This window comes from Balearica regulorum, chromosome 5 (genome assembly GCF_011004875.1).
Source record: "Balearica regulorum gibbericeps isolate bBalReg1 chromosome 5, bBalReg1.pri, whole genome shotgun sequence".
NCBI lineage: Eukaryota > Metazoa > Chordata > Aves > Gruiformes > Gruidae > Balearica > Balearica regulorum.
In genome coordinates this window covers 3,720,240-3,740,920 of record NC_046188.1, presented here as the reverse complement: position 1 = coordinate 3,740,920, position 20,681 = coordinate 3,720,240, and the positions used below count along the sequence as shown (strand labels likewise).

At 49.8% G+C, this 20,681-nt stretch overlaps 1 protein-coding gene across 3 annotated transcripts in view; it reads left to right on the top strand.

Moving 5' to 3' along the window:
• The window catches only part of TXNDC16 (thioredoxin domain containing 16), a 35,074-nt gene extending 15,460 nt beyond the window's left edge, over positions 1–19,614 (top strand). For 2 of the 3 annotated variants that reach the window (XM_075753195.1, XM_075753196.1), the window contains 7 exons: positions 2,395–2,563; positions 3,075–3,211; positions 8,966–9,050; positions 13,410–13,548; positions 14,166–14,326; positions 15,882–16,072; positions 17,514–19,614. In XM_075753195.1, the coding sequence (XP_075609310.1) occupies positions 2,395–2,563; positions 3,075–3,211; positions 8,966–9,050; positions 13,410–13,548; positions 14,166–14,326; positions 15,882–16,072; positions 17,514–17,797 (1,166 nt within the window). In that variant the 3' untranslated portion in view covers positions 17,798–19,614. The remainder of the gene's footprint in view (positions 1–2,394; positions 2,564–3,074; positions 3,212–8,965; positions 9,051–13,409; positions 13,549–14,165; positions 14,327–15,881; positions 16,073–17,513) is intronic. The other variant, XM_075753197.1, reaches the window with a different exon arrangement.
• Positions 19,615–20,681: the final 1,067 nt, after the last annotated feature.

Below are 20,681 nucleotides of genomic sequence, written 5' to 3'. Positions count from 1 at the left end.
TGGAGTGTTTTGACAGCTCCTGACTGAGTAGAATTGCAGACCTTTAGCTCCGTGCTGCCGCTTGCTTTTTCTGTACATGTGTTTGACACAAGGCAGACCAGCAGCGAACTCCTCGTGTGAAAGAGCTGCAAAGCAGAACCTAAAATGAGGGTTGCAGAAAATGGTCCAGTGGGATGCCAAGGAAAAGGGGATGGGAACAGAAGAGAAGGTCACCTCTGCCTGCGGGGATGCCTTGGCCATCCCTGGCAGGCACGTTTCTAACCTGTGATTAAAACCCTTCCACAGCTTCTCTGCCAAAAAGACTCAGCTGTGCTTGGTTCTCAGTAGTTTGTTTTAATATTTGGTCAAACCTCCCTATGTGGGAATGGGTTGTTGCTTGTCCTTGCCCAGCTGGCAACAGACAGTGATCTCTCTCACTGTTGCCTCCAGAGCAGACTTTACGTATTGTTAGGTTTTATTGTTTCTTTCTTCCAGGCAGTTTCCCATCAAAAGAAACCCAGTTCCCTCAGGAGACATGTCTTCCAAACATCTCCCATCTCCAGATTCTCTCTCATCTGCTTACACATCTCCAAAATGACGTTTCCCAGCCTGACTTGCTGGACTCCTCAGATGTCTCACCGGGACAGAAGAGCATCATTTTCCTCCCATGTCTTGCAGACTCTGTTGAGAGTCCATCCCAGAATGAGCTTTGCCCTTTTCTGCAGCACTGATGATATCTCTGCACCCTGCTTCTCGTTACAGAACGCAGCTGTTATAACGCTTTGGCCTTTAAATTGCTTTCTGCCCCTCTGGGCTTGGGCTCATTTGCAGATTGGATGTGTGTGTTTTATTCCATCAGCCACGCATTTAATGAAAATAGTGATCAGAATCAAACCTGGGACAGGCAGAGAAGAAAGTTTGGCTGTTTTGATCTACCGTACTCTTGAGAAATCCTCATCACCTGCCCTGACCCTGGTTTCTGAAGGACACTTTGCGATGGTCTGCCTCCATACTTGTCTCTAGGTTTCATCCCATCTTTCCCATGTAACTCTTGAATCCTGTTCAAACAAATTTAGGGAAGGCATGAAGATTTCTGAGATAGGGCATTCCTGCAGCGGGCATGGATGAGGTACAGCCTGAGGACTGTACCCAGCCCTGCTGTCCTCGGTCAAGCCTGCAAGTAGGTAGGAGGCAGGTTAGGCGAGGCTGGCAACCAAGGGGTGGTGGCTAGTGAAGCTGGTGATGATGGTTCACCTGCCAGCTGGTTAGCACACACTTAGCCATGGACCAGCAGCAGCGCATGCTGGTCATCACCCAACCTGCAGATGGAGGAAAGGCTGATAAGGACGCTGTGTCTTGGGCTCAGCAATGGAAGGAACCAATCTTCATTTGTCTCACTGCTTATGAATCCCTTGAATTTATTGCTTTGGTGAGACCTGTAAAAAGCTTTTTTGTACCAGGAACCAAAGTTGGACTGACCATTCTGTAATTCCCAAGTGCTTTCCCTTTCCCTCTCCCTTACCTGTGGGATCCCAGTCTCTTTCTTAAGGTCCTAAAGGTACCTGCTGGTGGCTTGGGGATGAGCAGCTTGCGTAGGCAGGAGGGGGTGAATGCCGTCAGACTGCCAGCCTCTATTACACCTGTCCTGTTTATGTGACCGTTACCTCCTCCTTACAGGAGCTTTAGGTAGAACAGACACTTTTCAATACTGGGCACCTTAATAAATGAAGAAGTCTTGAATGCATCAGCATCCTCCACCCAAGCTTTATCTTTCCTCTTTCCTGTAAGCGAAGGCCTGCATCGTTTCTTTGTCTTGGCCTTATTCCTAAGGTATTTCCAGTACCTTCCCTTTCTGCTTTTTATGCTTCTGGACAGTCGCCTCAGGGTTTCATGGCATTCCTTTGAGTAACCAGCCAGATAGGAATGTCTCTGGGAGTTTCCTTCTGAGAAGTGCAGCCTAACCAATTTCCCAAGTTTATTCTCTCCATGGTCTGTTGTTTGTATCAATCCATACCTTCTGGGGTATTTAATACACTCACAGGCTGGAAATAGTTACTATTATGCTCAAAATTGTAAGGCATATCCATGAATGATTTCAAGAGGGAGATAGCCTGTACTCAAAGGGGTTGTGTATTCGGGGCTGGATTTTGACATCCTGCCCACACAAAGCAGGATTTGACTCCAGGAATGATCCAGCAACTTCTCAGTGGTAGCCCACCTGGGCTCGCTCCTTGTGCATGCCATGTGTTAGGATCCAGCCCTGTAGGATGCACACCAAAGAAAATAGGACTTCTGGCAGCATTAATACAAATATATGTGATAATATCCAAAGAAGCTGACAAAAAATTCTCTTTTCCAACCATTTCTTTTTTTTTTTTTCCCATATTATTTGTACATATTTGTTTTCCACTCTAGGAACTCGAGGGGTTTTGCTGTCTCGGGTAAACTGCTGGGACTGGCCTGGCATTTGCACCAAGGAGAACGTCACTCAGTTTCCTACCATCAGGATTTACGAGAAGGGAGAGCGATCAGTGATGTACAATGGCATGTGGGGAACCGAAGAACTGACCAGCTTCATCATGCTGTAAGTGTCTGTTAACGACTCCCCGTGCAGCAAGATTGGAACATCTGCAGGGTGATGTTCTGGATACTTCATGGCCTGCATAATGGAACTCTGTTTTGGAAAAATAATGTCAGATTTGGTTGAAGACCTGGTTTGGAAATTAGCTTAATAACTTCTCGTGCTTTTCAAGGTCAGGGAACATCTATTCTTTCACAATGTGTTCAATCTGTTGTCCCTGTCCCTCTCTCTTTGCTGGAATTCCTTCTCTGTTGTTTTTAGCGGGGATCCCAAGGATCTCAGAGCAGCCAGTTTGGCTCAGGGCTGTCTTCTCTTCCCCATAGCCAGTCCTTTCTGTGACTAGGCATTGCCCTTCCTTCCCAGGCAACCAATTTTTGTTTCTAATGCGGCATAACGGTTGTCATATCGGGGTGGGGTGTTGTTAGTATAGTAAGGATTGAGGTTGCCCTGTTGTCTCCTCACCCCAAAAAGTGCAGAAGAAGGCAGCCCGTGTTGTTTCTCTGCCTTTCTGTAGGAGCCGAGTTTCCTGCCCTCTGAAGCTGGCCACGATTGAGGAAGCAGAAGGATATTTAAGAGGAGAGTTTCCATCTGAGCTGTCCTCCTACCACCACACTTCTGTTCTAGGAGTATTTAGCACAGCCACTACTGAAGGTTAGTGTGGTACGTGTGGATTAAACACTCAGTTTCGTTCCTGATGGGAGAGGGATGGTTCCAGGTGCTTGGAAGTTCTTCCGTGTTTCATTTTCTCTAAGTGTGTTTGCTCATATCACAGCCCGCCTGGCACCACCCTTTTTATTTTTGCAAGTAGAAGACTGTGGGTGATTCCAGATGTGGGACCTAAGGTCCCTTTCCTGGCTCGGAGGACATCCAGCTGCCCGGCGTCTTTCCTACACCCGGCGTGGTACCACTGAGACGTCGTGCTTGGCGCAGTACAAAACAAGAATGCCCTGGGCGACCTGTCTCTGCAAAGAAATTTTTGCAGATGTCCTATGTGAACTTACCAAGCCACAATTTGTGCCTTTTGTCCCCGTTGTATCTCCTGCCTCTTACCGTGAAGACTTTGTCCTCTTTAGAAGTCCCCTTCAAAGTAGTTGTAGGCTGCCATTAAATCCCCTCTTAGCCTCTGACTGAACAAGCTCAGATCCGTCAGCCTCTTCTTGTAGACCGTGTACAACATATCACAACACTCTTTCTTAAAGAAAGCCCTTTTCTCTATTGCACTGATAGTTATCTTCCTGACTTCTTCTTCTGCAAACGTGGTAGTCCCGGTCCTTGCAACCAATGCACAATCTGAAACCTTTTTTTTTTTAAAAAAAGCAAAGCAGCAATAAGGTAAAATATAAATTTTTAACATCAAAAGGAATGAAATGCAAATAACTCAATAAAATCCACATTGAAGTAGGTGGGCAAAGCCCCCAGAGCGGTGGGCATCACCTAGAAGTTAAGCAAAGGTGCTGGAAGGAGTGTTCTGAACTTGTTTGAATTTGTCTCGCTTTGTATTCTTGACCAGTATAGTCCTGGCCAGTGCTGGGACAGCAGAGTGGCTGAAATTCGGAGCCGTCGTGCTCTCCCTCCCCTGCCTGCTGCCTAGGGTGCTGTTAGTCACTCCGATGCTGCTCCGGAATCATTCCTTGCATGCCATAGCTGTGTTCCAGCATCCATTGGGTTTCCACAGCCTTTCTGAAAGAGGGAGAAATGGCCCCAAGAGCTATGGTGGTTTTTCATGTGGCAATCGTATGTGTTAACAAGGGCGACGGAATAAAGTCAGTCTGGGAAGGGAACATCATGTCATGCTTCTGTCAAATCCACAGTGGAGAGCTAGGACCTACAACCCGACGGTCTCTCAGTTACCAGCTACCCCTGGGAATTGCTGCATTCAAAAAAGGAGAATTTTCTGATCTTTCTTCAGATCAACATTTCAGACTGTTTTTCATTTTGAAGCTCCGTTGGGGCTGTAAACTTCGGTTCAATGCAAACCAAGCTGCTTTCTCACATGAGGAGATCCAGAGGGAATCCACTGTGCTCAGAGGTAAGAACAAAATCACACGTCTGGACCCAACCGGAAAACACTTGGGCTGTGTTCACCAAGCCGGCTGCCAGCTAATCCGCCTGCCTTCTTCTGGAGGGTCTGTTAAATACAGCAGATAATCTTACTGATCTCAAAAAAAAAAAAAAAATCTTTAGCCCATTTCTCCCTGGTTTTCATCAGCTGAGCTCCAAAATCTCCCCTCTATCTCTTATATTCCACTCTCTGCGGTGGTGGAGACTGGATTAGCCCTATGGTAGGACCTTGGACAACGTGGGGATGGTGAGAGGGGTTCATGGAAGGAACCTGCCTGGATCCGGCTGGAGGTGTGAGCTCAGACTCATAGAATCATAGAATGATTTGGGTTGGAAAGGACCTCAAAGATCATCTGGTTCCAACCTCCCTGCCGTTCTTCATGGGACCTCTTAGAAATCACTGATGCTAACTGCCCTTCTTGCTGCACTGTAATTAAAGAATGCTCTAGCAAGTTTGTTTGAATTTTTTTCTTTTGCAACATAAAAGTCTTAAGAAAACTGAGAAGACTTGAGTAGTTCATTTCCTTCTGTGCAAACAAGAGTCTTGGAGGTTTCCAGACGTCTCTTTGTGGAGCCCGCAAGATTGCCTCTTCCCTCGGGGCACGCTCAGTCTGCAATCTGGAATGGCATCCGCAGTCTGGGGTAACTCAGCCGCAGATGCCAAGGCAGATGAAATACGGGATGCTTTCACCGCCCGTAACCTGAGGGGTGTTCAAGCCTGATGCAGAGCAACCTGAGGGAGCAGAAAGCTGGAGCCAGCTGTTCTGGCACCAAACCCAAGCCAGAATCAGGGAAACCACATTGCTGCTCTTATCAGCCTGCAAACTTATCTGGAATTTCCAATGATTTTCTCACAGCAAAAATTCCTGCTCTAACCTGAACCAGCAATGCACTGTGTCATTGCCATTTCTAGTTAACTGAAACAGAGCAAGGAGATGTCCAGTTAAATAAAGCCTTGGATTTTTTCCAGCACTTAACGTCAGAACTATGTTAGGAAGCTCTTCAGCAGGTCTAATCTAAAAGAGGCTCGTCGGAAAAATCATAATTAAAATTTATTACAAGGAGGTGAATGGTATTACTAGGGCAACGAATGAGCGTTTTCCTGGAAACTTGGAGAACTTATAGGAGAGAAATTGGTTTGCTATGCAGAAATGGGAAGCATGCTTGGAAGTAAGACTCTGTCCTAAACCGTGCAGCAAATGTTTTAAAATCCACCTGTGTTCTGCAAAGCTCTGGTAACATCGTAGTGCTTTGCCAGCATTGGTGTAAGCCAAGTGAAGGCGGCGTGCAACGATACTACAGGTGCTGCTGGAGTGCATGGTTTCATGAGATGCCTTCTGGTAGAGGGATAAAGGGTGATGCTCAGATCCTGCGTCCGAAAACTCTGCAGGAGCTGTAGACCCTTCCTCATCTGGCAGTTTTATTCCTTCCTTTTCCCAAATCCTGCGGTGAAGCTGGGATTGTGCAATTCACAGCGCTCTGTTGTGGAAGGCAGCTGGGATTCCGGCTCGAGGCATGTGCTGCAGCGGATGATCAAACCTTGCAGGGAATTAAAACCGTGTTCTCAGGAGGGACTAATTTTCTAGGAAATATTTGGATAGCATCTTTGGAAATGCTTCGTGTCTGTTCTGGGGCTGTGTGAATTTAGGGTGTTTCTTGCACAGGGCTAAGAGACGGTTGCTGTGAGCTGTCGAGAAGCGAAGGCTGTGTGCGGCTCTGGGTCTGGCACAGCCCCAAAATACGGAAACATTTGGAAAGATCTCATCAGGAATGACCCTGATCAAAGGAATAAGCCTGGGCTCTGCTGAACGTTGTCCTGATTTAGGAGAGAATTCCTGCGGCCAGGGACGCTGCGGGGCAGCACTTCGACGCAGGCTTATGTCTCAAGTGAGGGCTTAAAATCAAAGTGCTGTCCCGAGGAGGTCTGGATGTGAGCCTGCTGTGTCCTTTAGAGCCTGATGGCATGGGACATGTTCAATCTTCCCCATGACCTTTTCTCCAGGAGCTGGGCAAGTTCATAAGAAGTTTGTTGGTGAAGTTCTCTATGTTCCTTATCAGCTGGTCCTGTGGGTTGCTTTTCTTTCAACGCTGATAAAATCAAGTAACCAAAGAGCTGGAAGCCAACGTCAAACCCATCCAACAGTGGTTTCTGTGTATCAGAGGAAGAACCAGCCAAGCTGTGTCACCAGCTTTGTTGTATGCGTGTTGTTTCCTGAACTCTCAACCAGCCACTCCTTTAAGGATCTAAGCTTCCATCTGGAAAAGAAAATGCTGTAAAGTTTGTGGTCCCTGTGGTTCCAGGGAAACAATGGAAAATACGGCTTTGAGCGTAGCAGCAAAGCAGGAGGCAAAGAACCAAAAAGTGACCAGTTGTGAGCCAGCCTCGGTCTATCAAGGTCTGAGTCAGTGGTCCCAAGAGCTTGGGCTGGGCCACTTGTGATACAACGGTGAACGTTACGAGGAACGCTAAGCAGTATCTGAATGAGATTTTACTTAAATTATAAAGCAACACATATCAGGGCTGTATCTGAGATATAACCTTAATTCTTGGGAAAACCTGACTTCTCCAAAGCGTGTAATTTCTCACTCTCCGTAAGTCAGAAGAGCCTGTTTTGTTACTTTCAATTGCTCAATACAAAAGAGGAGGGGTGGTGGTGTTGAAATCCACCCCGTTTTCACCCTACCTTTGGCAGCAGCAGTTTTGATCTGTGATCTATAACTACAAGCTCACGCACTATGACTTGCATGTTCTCACAAAGCTTGCCTCTCCCATGGATCCAGCTGTCTAAAAGTGAGCCTGTTTTACAAGGGCATAAACCAGCTCTGGAGTCAGCTTCATTTCGGGGCTCTGCTCTCAGTCTCTCAGCACAGATTCATAGAATCATCGAATCCCAGACTGGTTCAGGTGGGAAGGGACCTCAAAGCCCACCCAGTCCCAACCCCCTGCCATGGGCAGGGACACCCTCCACTAGCCCAGGTTGCCCAAAGCCCCATCCAACCTGGCCTTGAACACTGCCAGGGAGCCAGGGGCAGCCACAGCTTCTCTGGGCAACCTGTGCCAGGGCCTCACCACCCTCACAGGGAAGGATTTCTGCCTCACATCTCATCTCCATCTCCCCTCCTGCAGCTTCAGGCCATTCCCCCTTGTCCTGTCACTCCCTGCCCTTGTCACCAGTCCCTCTCCAGCTTTCCTGGAGCCCCTTCAGGGACTGGAAGGGGCTCTAAGGTCTCCCCGCAGCCTTCTCTTCTCCAGGCCGAACAACCCCACCTCTCTCAGCCTGTCTCCATAGCAGAGGTGCTCCAGCCCTCGGACCATCTCCGTGGCCTCCTCTGGACTCTCTCCAACAGCTCCATGTCCTTCTTGTCCTGGGGCCCCCCGAGCTGGACGCAGCACTGCAGGGGGGTCTCCCCAGAGGGGAGCAGAGGGGCAGAATCCCCTCCCTCGACCTGCTGGTCACGCTGCTGGACACGCAGCCCAGGACACGGTTGGCTTTCTGGGCTGCCAGCGCACATTGCTGGGTCACGTTGAGCTTCTCGTCCACCAACACCCTCAAGTCCTTCTCCTCAGGGCTGCTCTCCATCCATTCCCCGCCCAGCCTGTAGCTGTGATGCAATGGATCAAGAGAACCCCAACCTGGTCTTTTCCTCCCTGTCCTCTACCTGACCTCACACATGGGTTTGTGCTGAGCTGTGACAGTGGAGGTGCTGCCCTCTCTTTGCAGCTGCACAGAGCGGTGGAGCACGCTGTGTCTGCAAGGCATTTAGCTTTTTAGATCCTCCCTGCCCTAGCTGGAGGCCTGTAACAGACACTGCTTGCTCGGAGGAACTGGATAAAACCGAAAGACACTTGGGGGAGAGGTTGGTTTATCTGCTGCGCTCTTAGCACTACTCCAGTTAAGTCATCATCAGTCATTTCCAAAAGGTCACTGGTATTTATAAGATTTCTATTTAGATTTATAATTGGACTCCTGTTTCTAAGAACACTTATGGACTGTAAGTCCTTAAAGACATTTCATTTTCCATCAGCGCCTCTGTCTTGTAGATCCTGGAAATTCAGTGCTGGTGGCTAAAGAGTGTATACTGTTCTCATAATAGGAACTTCCCTTCTGATCCTTGCCCCACTGCCAACTCCTCCTCCCATAGCCTGCAGCCATGAGACGCAACCATTTCTCATGAGCCTCTAATCGTTGTTTTGTTCCCAACTGACAGTTTGCTGTGGGAGGCTGTTATGTATGCAGACAGCAATTTGGTTTCCAGGAGGAAGCTGACACTTCTCTTATTGTTTGTTTTTGTATATTTGTCTTTTTTTTGTCTTTTTTTTTTCTTTTTTTTTTTTTTTTACAGCCGGGGAAGCTTTCAAAGAGGCAGGAAACATCTTAAGTGGCCACGTAACCATGGGGATGTATTTTGAAGATGATGCCTTGGCTTTGTAAGTTGTTTCTCTTTTTCTTTGGAGGGAATTCAAGCCGATCTGAATTTAATGAAAGCCAATGCCTAGAGCAAGCATCACTGGCCCCGCTGAGTGTTTAGCAGCAGCCCCAAACAGCTACGAGTGACTTAGTCCTGTAGAGAGATTGGTCAGGACTCAGCCAAAGGGAGGTGTAGCCCTGGCTCTGCCACTGATTTGCAACATGTCCATGGTCAACTCATCTAGCCCTGTTGAACTGAACGGTCATCTCCCTTCTGGCTGTTCAAGTTCACTCTGGGTATTGTCAGTCCTCCAGCCCTGCCAGTCCCCATGCATCTCTTGGGTTCCTCATACAAGCAGGACCAAACTTTTATGGAGGAAAAAACAGGCTGGAAAAATGATACCCTCTAGCCAGGATCAGTGTGTGAGGAAGGCAAAACAGTTCTGCCCTTCTTTTTCCATCAGGAAGAAGTGATGAATTGTTACTGGTCTTCCTCCTTCTGCGGTCCCTTCGCCGCCTTGTCTCCTCTTCCTTGCCCTAATGCTGTGAAAGTGCCTGCTGAGGGATGGGGAAGGGGACCGTAAGGGGATTGTTGCAAAGCCAGCAGTGTAAATGTCAGTCTTACTCTGATGGTTGCCCCCCGTTGCCAAGAGCAGCCAAAACAGAGGTGGTTTGTGACTACCTGCAGGCTTTCTTGGCTAGCAGTGGAGTGGGGATGGTGTCTGGGTGCTGGAAAGTGGTTTGAAAGCCCTGAAATAAATGCTGTGTTTCCATGGAGCTGCCTTGGTGTGCAGCACTGTGAAAGGCGTTAAATCCCTTTGGTCTCATCCAGCTTCCCGGTGGGCGCTTGCATCTGGCTGTGAGATGTTTGCATCTGCCAAGGATGGGGAAGAACCTACCTCTATCATTTCACCCGTTAATCTTACCGTGGATGTTTTTTTCTTGAAAGAGGTGACCTCCTGTTTCCCTCCCCTTGGTGAGAGCAAGCCATTATTACCATTTCCAGGCAGCTTCGGGGAGGTGCACCCTCTTTCTGGAGGAAGAGTCCCAGAAGAATATAGCAGCCTTCCTCCTGCAAATATGGTAAAGGCGATGTCAAGGCTTCCTTGGTCAGTTCTTGATTGAATAAGAGGATAATCGCAGCCCTAACTTTAAGCCAAATTGGAGCTAATGGGATCTGAGCATGTATCAGTCCATGCACCTAACTGTGTCATTAAGACTCACGCCAGAAGGGGCAAAGTGCTTTGGATTAGGCTGTGAGAGATGCTTCAGTGCCTATAAATGCAGCTAGATCCAAGGGGAACCTTCAGCTTGTCCTGGCATCTCATTTCCATCAGGAACTAGCTATCAAGGCAGAGTTAAAAATCCCAGAAGGTCCTTGGCTTGTTTTCCAGGTGTGGGTTAACAGCCAGTAATGCAACAGGGAATTATTTTCACTAGTCTCTTACAGATGCGATGCATCTCTAGCACGTCTGATGAGACATGGGCATTTTTGTGGTATGCACGGAAAATAAACATGTAAATATCTTGGTAGTACATCTCTATTATAACCAAACTGTGCTTCAAGCACCAGCCGCGGTTGGGTCTTAGAAGCGAGGCAGTGCCAGGCTTGTTCATTGCTGGGGTGGGAGACCAGTGGGCGATGGCAGGTACAGAAGTCACAACCAGCGTCATCAGGGTGCAAAACCTGGCCCTGACCTAAAAGTCTTTTCTCCCCTGAGGATCTCAGCCCAGCTGATAGAAGGGAAAAAACCCCCAAAGGAGGGCAGGGAGATCTTACAAAACAAGATACGAATAGAAAATGCCTGTGTTCTCTCAGCAACGAGAATACACCTCCATCCTCCTGCTCCAGCCACGGTCTGCAGTGTGCTCCTGTTTACTTGGAATAGTTAATACAGTTTACATACATATTCATTCTGCCAAGTTTGGATTTTGGCTGTGATTTGTGGGTGAAGCTACTGTAGATGGTCATCTTCTCAACTGTAAGTAGAAAGTAAACACTTACAGGAATTCCTTATGCAAGAGCCGGGCTCACTTCCCTTCTTAAGCAAAGAAAAGCTATTCTTCTGCTGAAGGCTCAAGGAGGAAATGTTTGTGGCTGCCAGGTCAGGGAGAAGAAGGTATACAAAATACACAAAGAATGTTGTTAGCAAAACTGTTTGCTCAGCAAGCACCTGCTCAGTTGGTAACTAATGAAAAACAAAAAAAAAAAGCAGTAAGAAATGCTTTGAATGAAGTCGTTATTTATTTCTCAAATACTTAGATGTCATAGGTTCCTGCCAAGTATTTGTTCGCAGATGTTTTCGATTTAAATGCAAGTCTCGTGTTACCCATCGTATGCCCCTGCTACATAAATAGAAAGCTGTCGTAAGCAACAATACAACCACTTGGTACCAGTAAGATGAGAAGTGATTTCAGGGCAGGCTCTAGCTATTAGATGGGGAATTTGTTGGTTTTCTGGCAGTACCTAAGAAATATATCCTTATCAGAGGCTGCTGACAAGTTGATCTGTTGAGGCCTGGGGAGCAAGAGTCCTTACCTCCTCTGAGAACTGATCGAGCCAGAGAGTCTCTTTAAGAACTGTGGAAGTTGAAGAAGTTAAAAAATCCCTGAATTCAAAAATTTTCTAGGGTTTTACCGTTCTTAATTGATGGCAAATACAGATTGATTTGAAAAACGACAAAGATGAGAGTTAAAGACCTTCCTAATAGATCAAAGGACTCCCAGCCATGACCAGAGGTGTGAGACTCAACTTCTTTGAGTAGCAGAGCTTGGGAGTCCAGACGGAAAGGGGAAAGCTTAGCTCAGGGCTGGATTTACAAAGAGAAATCAAAAAAAGCAGAAGATACCGTAAAATGAAACTGAAATGGCTCGGATAAATCCAAGAACAGGTTAGCAATGGAGTCACAACATCTGAAGGCCTGGGGGAAGTTCGCAGTCAGTCATTACTGCTGCTCTTTATCAAGACATCAGGGCAGGTCTTGGGTGCCCCTGAGAAATTTGCAGTGGGTGTATTATTTCCAGACAAATAAGTGTGTGATGGGGGAAGTGAAAGACCTACGTATGAGCTGAACATCATGGAAATGTGTTATCTGCAGTTACCTCCACTTGCTTCGCTATTGATCACCTAAAACACCAAACACCGAGATTTTTAAACCCAGTTTGACCAAATCTCCATCCCGTTCAGAACGGCTAAAATAAGCGTCCAAACCGAACTGGCCTGGGCAAACCACAGAGGAAAGTGCAATTGGTTGTAACATGACTTTTCTATGAGCTGCCTTTGCAGTAGGCTGAGTTTGTGTCATGTTTTCTCCGATGGAGAAAAAAAAGAGATGGACCAGATTACTTTTGAAAAGGAAACCAAAGGCTTTCCACATCCCCACCTCCCCGGCCCAAAATGTCCTTACACCTCACTCACTTCCCCAGCAATTCTGGTGTCACAGCCTCTGAAAAATTACCAGCAGCCTTTTAAAAATGAACTACAGATGCCCCCAAAAAAGCCTGTAGAGACAGCTGACTTCCCCCCCGTCGCACCCTTCCTCTGGGCACTGACATCTGGAGCCTTCGGGACTCAAGTTCCTCAAACTTCCAGAAAATTGCTCTCCCGTCTTGGTGTACCCTCTGCCCTTTCATTGCTCGGACTTCTCCTATTTTTTGCTCTTTCCACTTTCTCAGCTTTTCTTTAAATACCCTTGAACCCTCTTACGAGAAGAACGTTGGGGAACAGAGGATGAGCTGGCTTCTCCACCAAGCGTATACGTGTGCAGTCTGTGCGCGTTGCTCTAACGTGGGGCTGAACTTCAGCAAAATTGCCCGTGTTCACCAAGCCAAAAATCAGATCCCCTGGAGCCTAGCTCCTGTAGGTTGGTGTCCCTCGGATGGAGTCTAAGACCTTCCGTTTGCCTTGGCTTGGGAGGCAGAGTGAAGCTCTGGGTGGGTATTTGCACCACCTAACCTAGGTGTGAAGATGAAAAAGAAGTGGCAGCAAATAGTTTAGATGGTGGTGGTTTGGATTTTCCCTATTATTTAGCTGCTGATGTCTTTTTGCAGAAGAAAGCGCTGTTTGTGTGTGCGTGTGTGTGTTTAGCGCCTGGTGCGAGCTGGGTAAGTTCTTGTTTGAGAAGGGGATGAGGGAACACGTCAGCCCCGTCTCTCCCTGTTGGCTCAAGTCAGGACGGTGCAGGGACTGGAGAGGGGGGGACATGATGCGCAGGGGAGGCAGCTCAGGACCCTTTTATTCCACGCCTCTAACAGCAGCCTTTCCCTTCCCTCCGTCCCTGTCCCCACTTTCCACCACGAGGATGCCAGCTCCGCGTGCGGCAGATTTAGTTTGTGGCAAATCCCCCGGCCAGTTCTAGTTACCATCCCTCTTTTTTCAGATCCCGTAAATACGCGGTGTCTCCCCCAGCCCTCCTCCTTGCCAGGAGCGGAGGTCGGAGCGTGGAAGGCATCACTTTGGTCAAACAGAGCGCGCAGGACATGGTGCAGATGATCAGATACGAATTGCTGGAAGTTTTTGTAAGTAAAAAAGAAAAAAAAAAAAAATGTCCTTTTTCCATTGCACTCATTTGCAGAAGTGCTGATTATAGCACGGAGCTGTGCAAAGTAAGTATGTTTGCTCTTAATCATGCTGAATTACGTTTGGTTTTAGATTTTATGGCTTGGGTCAGACAGTCTGGACAGAAATTTGTTGTTTGCTGAGTGGCCTCGTGGGAGGAGACCCTGGGAGTCGATGGTCTGGCTTGTGCCGGTCACAGACCCGCTGCTGCGGTGCCTTGGGTCTGCTCCCTGCCTCTGGCAGATGCCTTCAGAGACTGGTTGTAACCACAACACGCGGAGCTGGGCTGAGCTGGCCTTGCTTCCGCCTGCTCTGCTCGCACCGGCGCGGCTGTTCGGGCAGGCTTGGTTTGCCATGGGCAGGGTCGGGCGTAGACATCTCCAACGCGCACCGCTATCCCAGCACCCACGCTTGTTTTCGAGCTGCTTGCATCCAACAGCCTCGCTGTTGGATCCAACAGCGAGGCATCCAACAGCCTTGCTTAGCCCCTGGACCTCTCGCGTAAGGACAGAAAGTCTAATTTTGTCCTGTTCTCTCCTCCCTGTAAACCCCAACTTCTTGTTTTGATGACTTGCAGCCAGAAATCACCGTGCAAAATCTGCCCCGCTACTTGCAACTCAGAAAGCCCTTCCTCATCTTGTTCAGCGATGGTGTCATCGGGCAAATGGAAAGCGAGGAAATGCTGAAGCTGGCAAAAGGAAGACCCTGGCAAGCGTTTGTGGCTTGCTGGTTGAACTTGTAAGTGTATAAAAACCTCTTTTCTTCTTTCCATTAGCTCACTCTTAGCATTTCAGGGGGGAAAAAAAAAGGAAACACTATCTAGCTGGTAAATGTGATTCTTCCGTCTGAAGTCATCCTGAGTTGGGAGGTCAAATCATTTAGCAATGATTCAGTACGAGTTCTGGGCAGCTGCAAAATTGCACGACAAAAAGTAAAATTAGTAAATGTTTAATTGATTGCAGGAATAATTTTCAGTAGAGTAAAATGTTCTCAAAGGTATCACATAGTAGTTTGACCCTCGCTCTGGTGTTATATGCATTTTTGTTGCATGTGGTAGAAAAAAGTAAATTTGCCCTCCTGGAGTGTCTGATTTTTCCATCGGAAATTAGAGGGATGCACAACAGGGCAGTTACTGGTTGTCAACTCGGGGGAAAGAAAGTTTTCAGAAGAAGGGATGGCCAGAAGAAGCCCCGTAAGACAAACTTAAAAATATTCAAGAAACGAAATGAATCTAGGAGCAAGAAATAGAAAGTTGTAGGAGAGGGGATTTTTTTTTAATCCTCCCCTCCCTAGTTACGTTTTCAATTTTTAGCCTCTGTTTGTTTTGCCCGAGCCCAGAGACACCTCACTGTCTTAATCATAACTCGCTTTGAAGTCTGGGAAGCGCCTCGCAGCGTGGGCTGAAGTTTAGCTAGTGGGGAACGCACATGTTTTCAAAGAGAAGGCGATTCGTTTGCCAGTAATGCACAAGACACGAGAGCCCGTGGAACTTCCCCACCTACACATCTGCCTTTGCTCTGAGAAAGAGCGAGCTGTCCTTTGTCAGAGCAAAAGCGCAGTGCCACAAAAGAGGGCAGAATGTGGCCATTGGATCGGAAAAAGTAGCATAGTCCTAGAAAGAGGACCTCATTCCCAGGGCGAGAGCCAGCTCAGCCCTCGAGCATCGCTCGCAGCCTGGAAATAGCGCTGGAAGCACTCAGCGTCTTCATGGCCCTGCTGTCCCTCCATCTCAATGTCCTCTTTTCCCTCTCTCTGTGCCGCTTGGGGATGTTGCAATCCCGGCTCCTCGGGCTGTGGGGAAGCACCCGGCAGCTGCCCAGGGGCTGGACCGCCCGAGCACAGCCCTCTGCATCAGCTCCTGCCTTTCCATCCCCTGCGGACTTGCTGCAGCCACGGGGTGATGGCAGCAACAGGGCTGGAGGGAGCTGGTAGCTCCTCCAAACAGGGACTAACCACGGGGGGCTGCAGGATTTGTCCCCCTCCTCTCTCACCTCTTCTTAAAAACTTCGGGGGGAGAACATTTCACACCCTCCTGCAGAGTTTGCCCCAGCTCCTCCTGCTCGAGGGTTTCTTCACACATCTAATTTGCTGTTGGCTCCCTCTCCGTCGGACCCTAAAGGCTTGCTTAAGGCATTGAGCTTATAAATAACGCGGTGAGCTTCTACAGCTGTCCCACAGGCAAAACTGTGTGCTTTGCTGGATGTGGCCCAAGGGCTTTGGTGCTTGTTCACCTCTCCGTCCTGTTGTGCTGCCAAACCGCTGGTGAGCAATTAGAATCTCCTCTTCCCAACAGGAAGAAGACTCCGGTGGGACGCGGGGTCCTGAAGACTTACTTTGCCACCATGCCTTCGCTGCCTGTTCTTGTCTGGGTGAACCTTCATGCCGGAGGTCAGGTATTCAAGTTCCCATCAGAACAGGCCATCACTGAAATGAACATCTTGTCTTGGCTGGAGAAGCTAAAAGCAGGACTAGAGATTCCCAGCAGTAAGTGGACACACGTTTGTAACGTTCCTAAGCACACACTGTTAGCTCCGGTCTATTTATGAGAAGATGCTACGTGCAATAAATTGTCTGCCCTGGAATTTAATGATGGAAAAACTAGCTATGCTAGTTTGAGTTGGAGAAGTACAAATAGTCCGGGCAGAAGAGAATACCCGCACTCACGAGTTTGCTTTGGGACTGTTTAATGTTCGGAGCCAAGCGTGAATAGTTCTGAATCGACATCTTTTCCCCGTGATAATCCCCAAACCTGGCTGTGCTCTCCGGTTGCTGCGACCAGACCTTCTGAAACACAGCTTGCTAATAAAAACATCTCCTGGCTCCCAGCTGTCAGCATAAGAAATAGCTGCTCTTTAGGCGCCTTCCAGCATTTTTTTTTTGGACAGGAAAGGATAAGGAAGCTGGTGCTTTGCTGTGGTCTTTGGGACATAAAGGGTTGGCTTGTACCGTGGAGCTTTTCAGTGTGTCCCCCCTGCTTTGATCAGCCCGCTGAAGCTTTGGAGGAAGGCAGCGCAGACGTGCCTTTCTCACGTGTTATGTGTAGCCATAGGTGATGCAGGGATCTTGGGAACTGCCGGCTGCCAGCCTGCTCCGTGCTCCGGAAAGGCGATGGGTTTGACTCCGCTTGATCCCTATGAATTGTAAAATGAGCTTTTCCAAAGCGAGTGTTTCCAAAAGCTGGCGTCAGCCTGGTGAGGTGGGATGTGTAGGCTCTCTCCGGAGCTGAGGACACCATTTCTGTCCCAGCAATCGCTGGGAGAACCCGGTGAGCCAGCCGTCCCCCCCGCACCTCTTTCCATCGCCACCTAAAGGCACCTACACCACCGTGTAGGTCTCTAGGTAGGGACCTTCGTTTTTAGGGGTGTCAGAGGGGTGAGCTGATGGCCGAGCAGCTCGCTGCGTGGCCAAGGGCTGTGCCAGCCATCACAGCCTCCGTCCTCAGGCTTTTAAGTGCTACGAACCACGTGATCACTCTTAAAAGCATAAATTAAAGAGCATCCTCATGCAATGGGACTGCTTCCTCCCCATGTAGACAGCAGTCTCCCCTCGCTCCTAACGACGTGTCGGTAACGCGCAGTCGTTAACGCAGCGATCTGGGGCCTGAATGGTGAAACATCCACCCGCCAGTGGACAGACGCCGAGTGTGACCTGTGCGGTGGGGGTGTCTGAGGACAGAGGGGACCCCACGGCCTGGGCCAGCTCCGGTAAATATGAACGCACACTTGGCTGGTTTAATTTGGCTGGTGTAATTAGTTTTGGAGGAAAGAGGATGATCTTTAAGAAATGATCTTTAATTTTGCTTTCACCAGAAGAGCAAAAAAAAGCCGTAATTCCTTTGAAAGGGAATGATGAAGGGGAACTGTGTGGAGCGGGGCTGCCTACCTCTCAGCTCATTAACATGGGACTGTCTTTCTTTGCTTCTCAGGCACCTTGTCTGAGGAAGGCTGGAAACCTCCTCTCCCTGCTTACGACTTCCTCCAGATGATGGAGACGGCCATGCCCGAGCTCCCCCCACACACCTCCCACCGCCGTGGGGACGTGCCGGAGCGGTGCCCACCCGAAAGCCCTGGAGGGGACACTGCTGTCCGGGAGGAGCCGTCCCAGGAGACCAAGGCAGAGAAAGTCGGGTCCCCTGGGAGGGACCTGCGGGGCACAGCCCCGAGGCTGGCAGCGAGGGAGAAGCAGGGCAAGAGACACAGCGAGCTCTGAGAGCTGGACATCCCCCTGCCCGGTGCAATGACAGATGTGGAACGGTACCCAGAAAAACCTTCTCGCTTTCCCGCCCCTCCGTGAGCCTTTGCACCAAAGGGAGGAGTGCTTTCAGCTCTAAATTAATGGTGAAGGGACAAACCAGCCCCCAAGTCTCAGCGTGAGTTCCCTGCTGCAGCGTGCTGGTCGTTCCGCTGTGGTTTCCGATGCCAGAAATGTATCCGTATGCCCCGCACCGTGCCCCCCGCCCCCGGCTGCTGTCGGGCTGACATTTCACAGCAGATCTGCAGGGAGGATGCTGCGGGGGAGCTCAGCCCACCCCATAGCTGGGGTCGAGACGGGGTGTGCTCACCACGCGCCGGAGGCTCGCCCGCACAACGAACTACGCTGGAAAAGTCGAATCAACACAACCCTGCTCTATAGTTTCTATATGTCTCACGTAGGCACCTCAGTTGCTGCCAAGCAGGAAGAGGTGAGTGATTCCAGGATAAAAAGCACATTTCTTTCCCCACCAGTTGCGGTAGCGGCTCTGCTGATGTGTGTCAGCAAGCCCCGCTCTCAGAAAGCGACTACATCTGCAGTGTGACCACGTGGAGCTGGGAGGGCAAGCGTGCCACCCGCTCCAGGGCTGCTTAAACCGGCACCAGCTTGCGTGTACACGTGACTTGTGAACCGAACTCGTGAGCACGTTCATCCTCGGGGGTAACAGAAGTATCTGGTTAAAGCAGTTTTATTACGAAGGCCAGAGCTCAGGTCATCACAACAGCTGCAAATAGCTGGGGACAAAAATTTGCCAGCGAATCCCAAGGGCAGGCAGGTTGGAAGATGGCTTTGCTCAGTGCTGGCATTTTCTTGGTTACAAGCCCGGGAGGTTATTTGCAGCCTCGATTCTTTTTTTGCTGGTGCCTCCTGAGCTGGGAACAATGCGGGGAGTGAGGTCTGCAGAAAGATTTTGGAAACGAGGGGAGGGAGATGAAGGGCAAGGCTGGCAGTGCTGGGGACAGACCCTGCCGAGGTGGGATGGAGCTGCTTCACATCCATATCTGGGTGGGGAGACGCAGGACCTGGGGAAGTGGCTTTCCAGCCTCTGCCCATCTCCTGGGGACAGCAAAAGCTCTGTCGTTCCTTGCTGGAGGACGTGAGCCTGCAGGACAGCTTGGGATGTGGGCTGGGGAGAGCCGTGTGTTTGGGGGGAGCTTTGTCTAATCCCACCCATGCCACGACGATCTCCCCTTCAATAAACATCTGCTCCCTTCCGCAGCACCGCTGAGATGTGCCGGGAGGGTCGGATCCTCCTCCTTATGGCTCAGAAGTTACGGGGAAGGGGAAAAATTGATGGTAAGGAGCTGCTGAGAGCATTGTAAAGTATTTCTGTATTTCTCATCCTGCAAGCAGCCCACATGGTTGGGAGTATTTTGAAATGCCCAGAAATAAACCATTAGTCCTGGGCTCTCCTTGAAGCCCTTAATTGAAACAGCCCATTTTTGGACTTAAGGACAGGCTTAGAGCCTAAATGTATGTATTTAAAGAAATAAACTGTAGCGTGCAGATCAGAGCCTGCCATGCAGCTGAGTATTCCCAAGGGAAGGGGTAGGTCAGGGTGCGAACAGATCCTCCGTGAGTTCCCGGCATTCCTCTGCTGTATAAGGTCGTTACGCTGCCAGGCTCTACGAGCTGTACGTCGGTCGTTTCCCGTCCTGTCCCTAATGACGCCACTGCTGCGGTTACAGCATCGCTCTCCCGCTTGGTGCAGGTGAAGTGCGATATTTGGACTTGTCATTGATGTCTTAAATAAAATCCTTCTCCGGTACAATAAATCTGCATCTGTCTTGGGCGCAGCGCGGTGAGCGGAGGGGCTGGTGTCCTGGGGTGGCAGGGCTGGGATGTATCCCTATGGGAATGCTGCCCCAGCCTGCCGAGCCCTGCAGCAGGAGGATCCCTTCCTTCTGCAGGGTTTGTGCAAGACGAGGAGCGTTCCCGCATCCCCGCTCTTCTTGGCCGCGCGTCCCTTTTCGATCGCAGCCCTTCCCTTGCGCAGCATCGGGCCGGGAGCTTGTCACTAGGGGTCAGTGCCACATCTCGCTTATGGCCGCAAAAATTGCTGCCTCTCCCGGAGCGCTGCTTAACTGATGCTGGAGCATTGCCACCGAAGCGATGGGGGGTCGGGAACAGCCATCTGCTGGGGTCCTGGGGGGGTGCTGGTGGCTGAGGGACCGTGTGCTCCAGGGACAGTGGCTGGCGAGTCCCAACTCTACAGGCTTCAGCCCCCACATCAAGGGGATCCATCAGCCCGAGCCTCCGGGCTGGGGTTGGGGGTGCCAGGAGGGTCCCTGCAGCTGGCACCACAGGTACCTGCGGTGACACGGGCAAGGGACGTGCTTGTCCATCTCCCACCGCTGCTAGCATCCAACTGGGTCTGCAGCAACGTTTGCCAGAGCTGCTGACTGTGAGCGTGGGTGTTGGTCGGGGTCCTGGACCACATCAGGGTGCACGGGCCTGGCTTTGAGTTTGTTGGTTTTTTTAAAAAATACAAAGTGTCTTATTCGTTGCATAGCACAAGCAGGCATTTAGGAAAATCTATCAAGGCGTATATGTGCCAGGATACGTATGGGAGGGAGAAAATGTAAAGGGATGTTGGGGACAGTTTGATTGTGCATCCCACAGCGCGCCCATTCGCTGAAGGAAACGTTCCTGCACTAGGTTGTTTTTAATAGCTACGGCTCTGGGGACAGACCGGTGTGAAAAGAAATATTCAGTGGGTGTTTATGGCCTCGAACGAGAAGCAAGTCGGAGAAAGGTGAGCTCTGGACCTGGGGGGCAGCTGCGAGGGACAGAGAGCATCCCACCGGGCTTGAGGAACGGGATGCCGTCCTGCACGCACCGC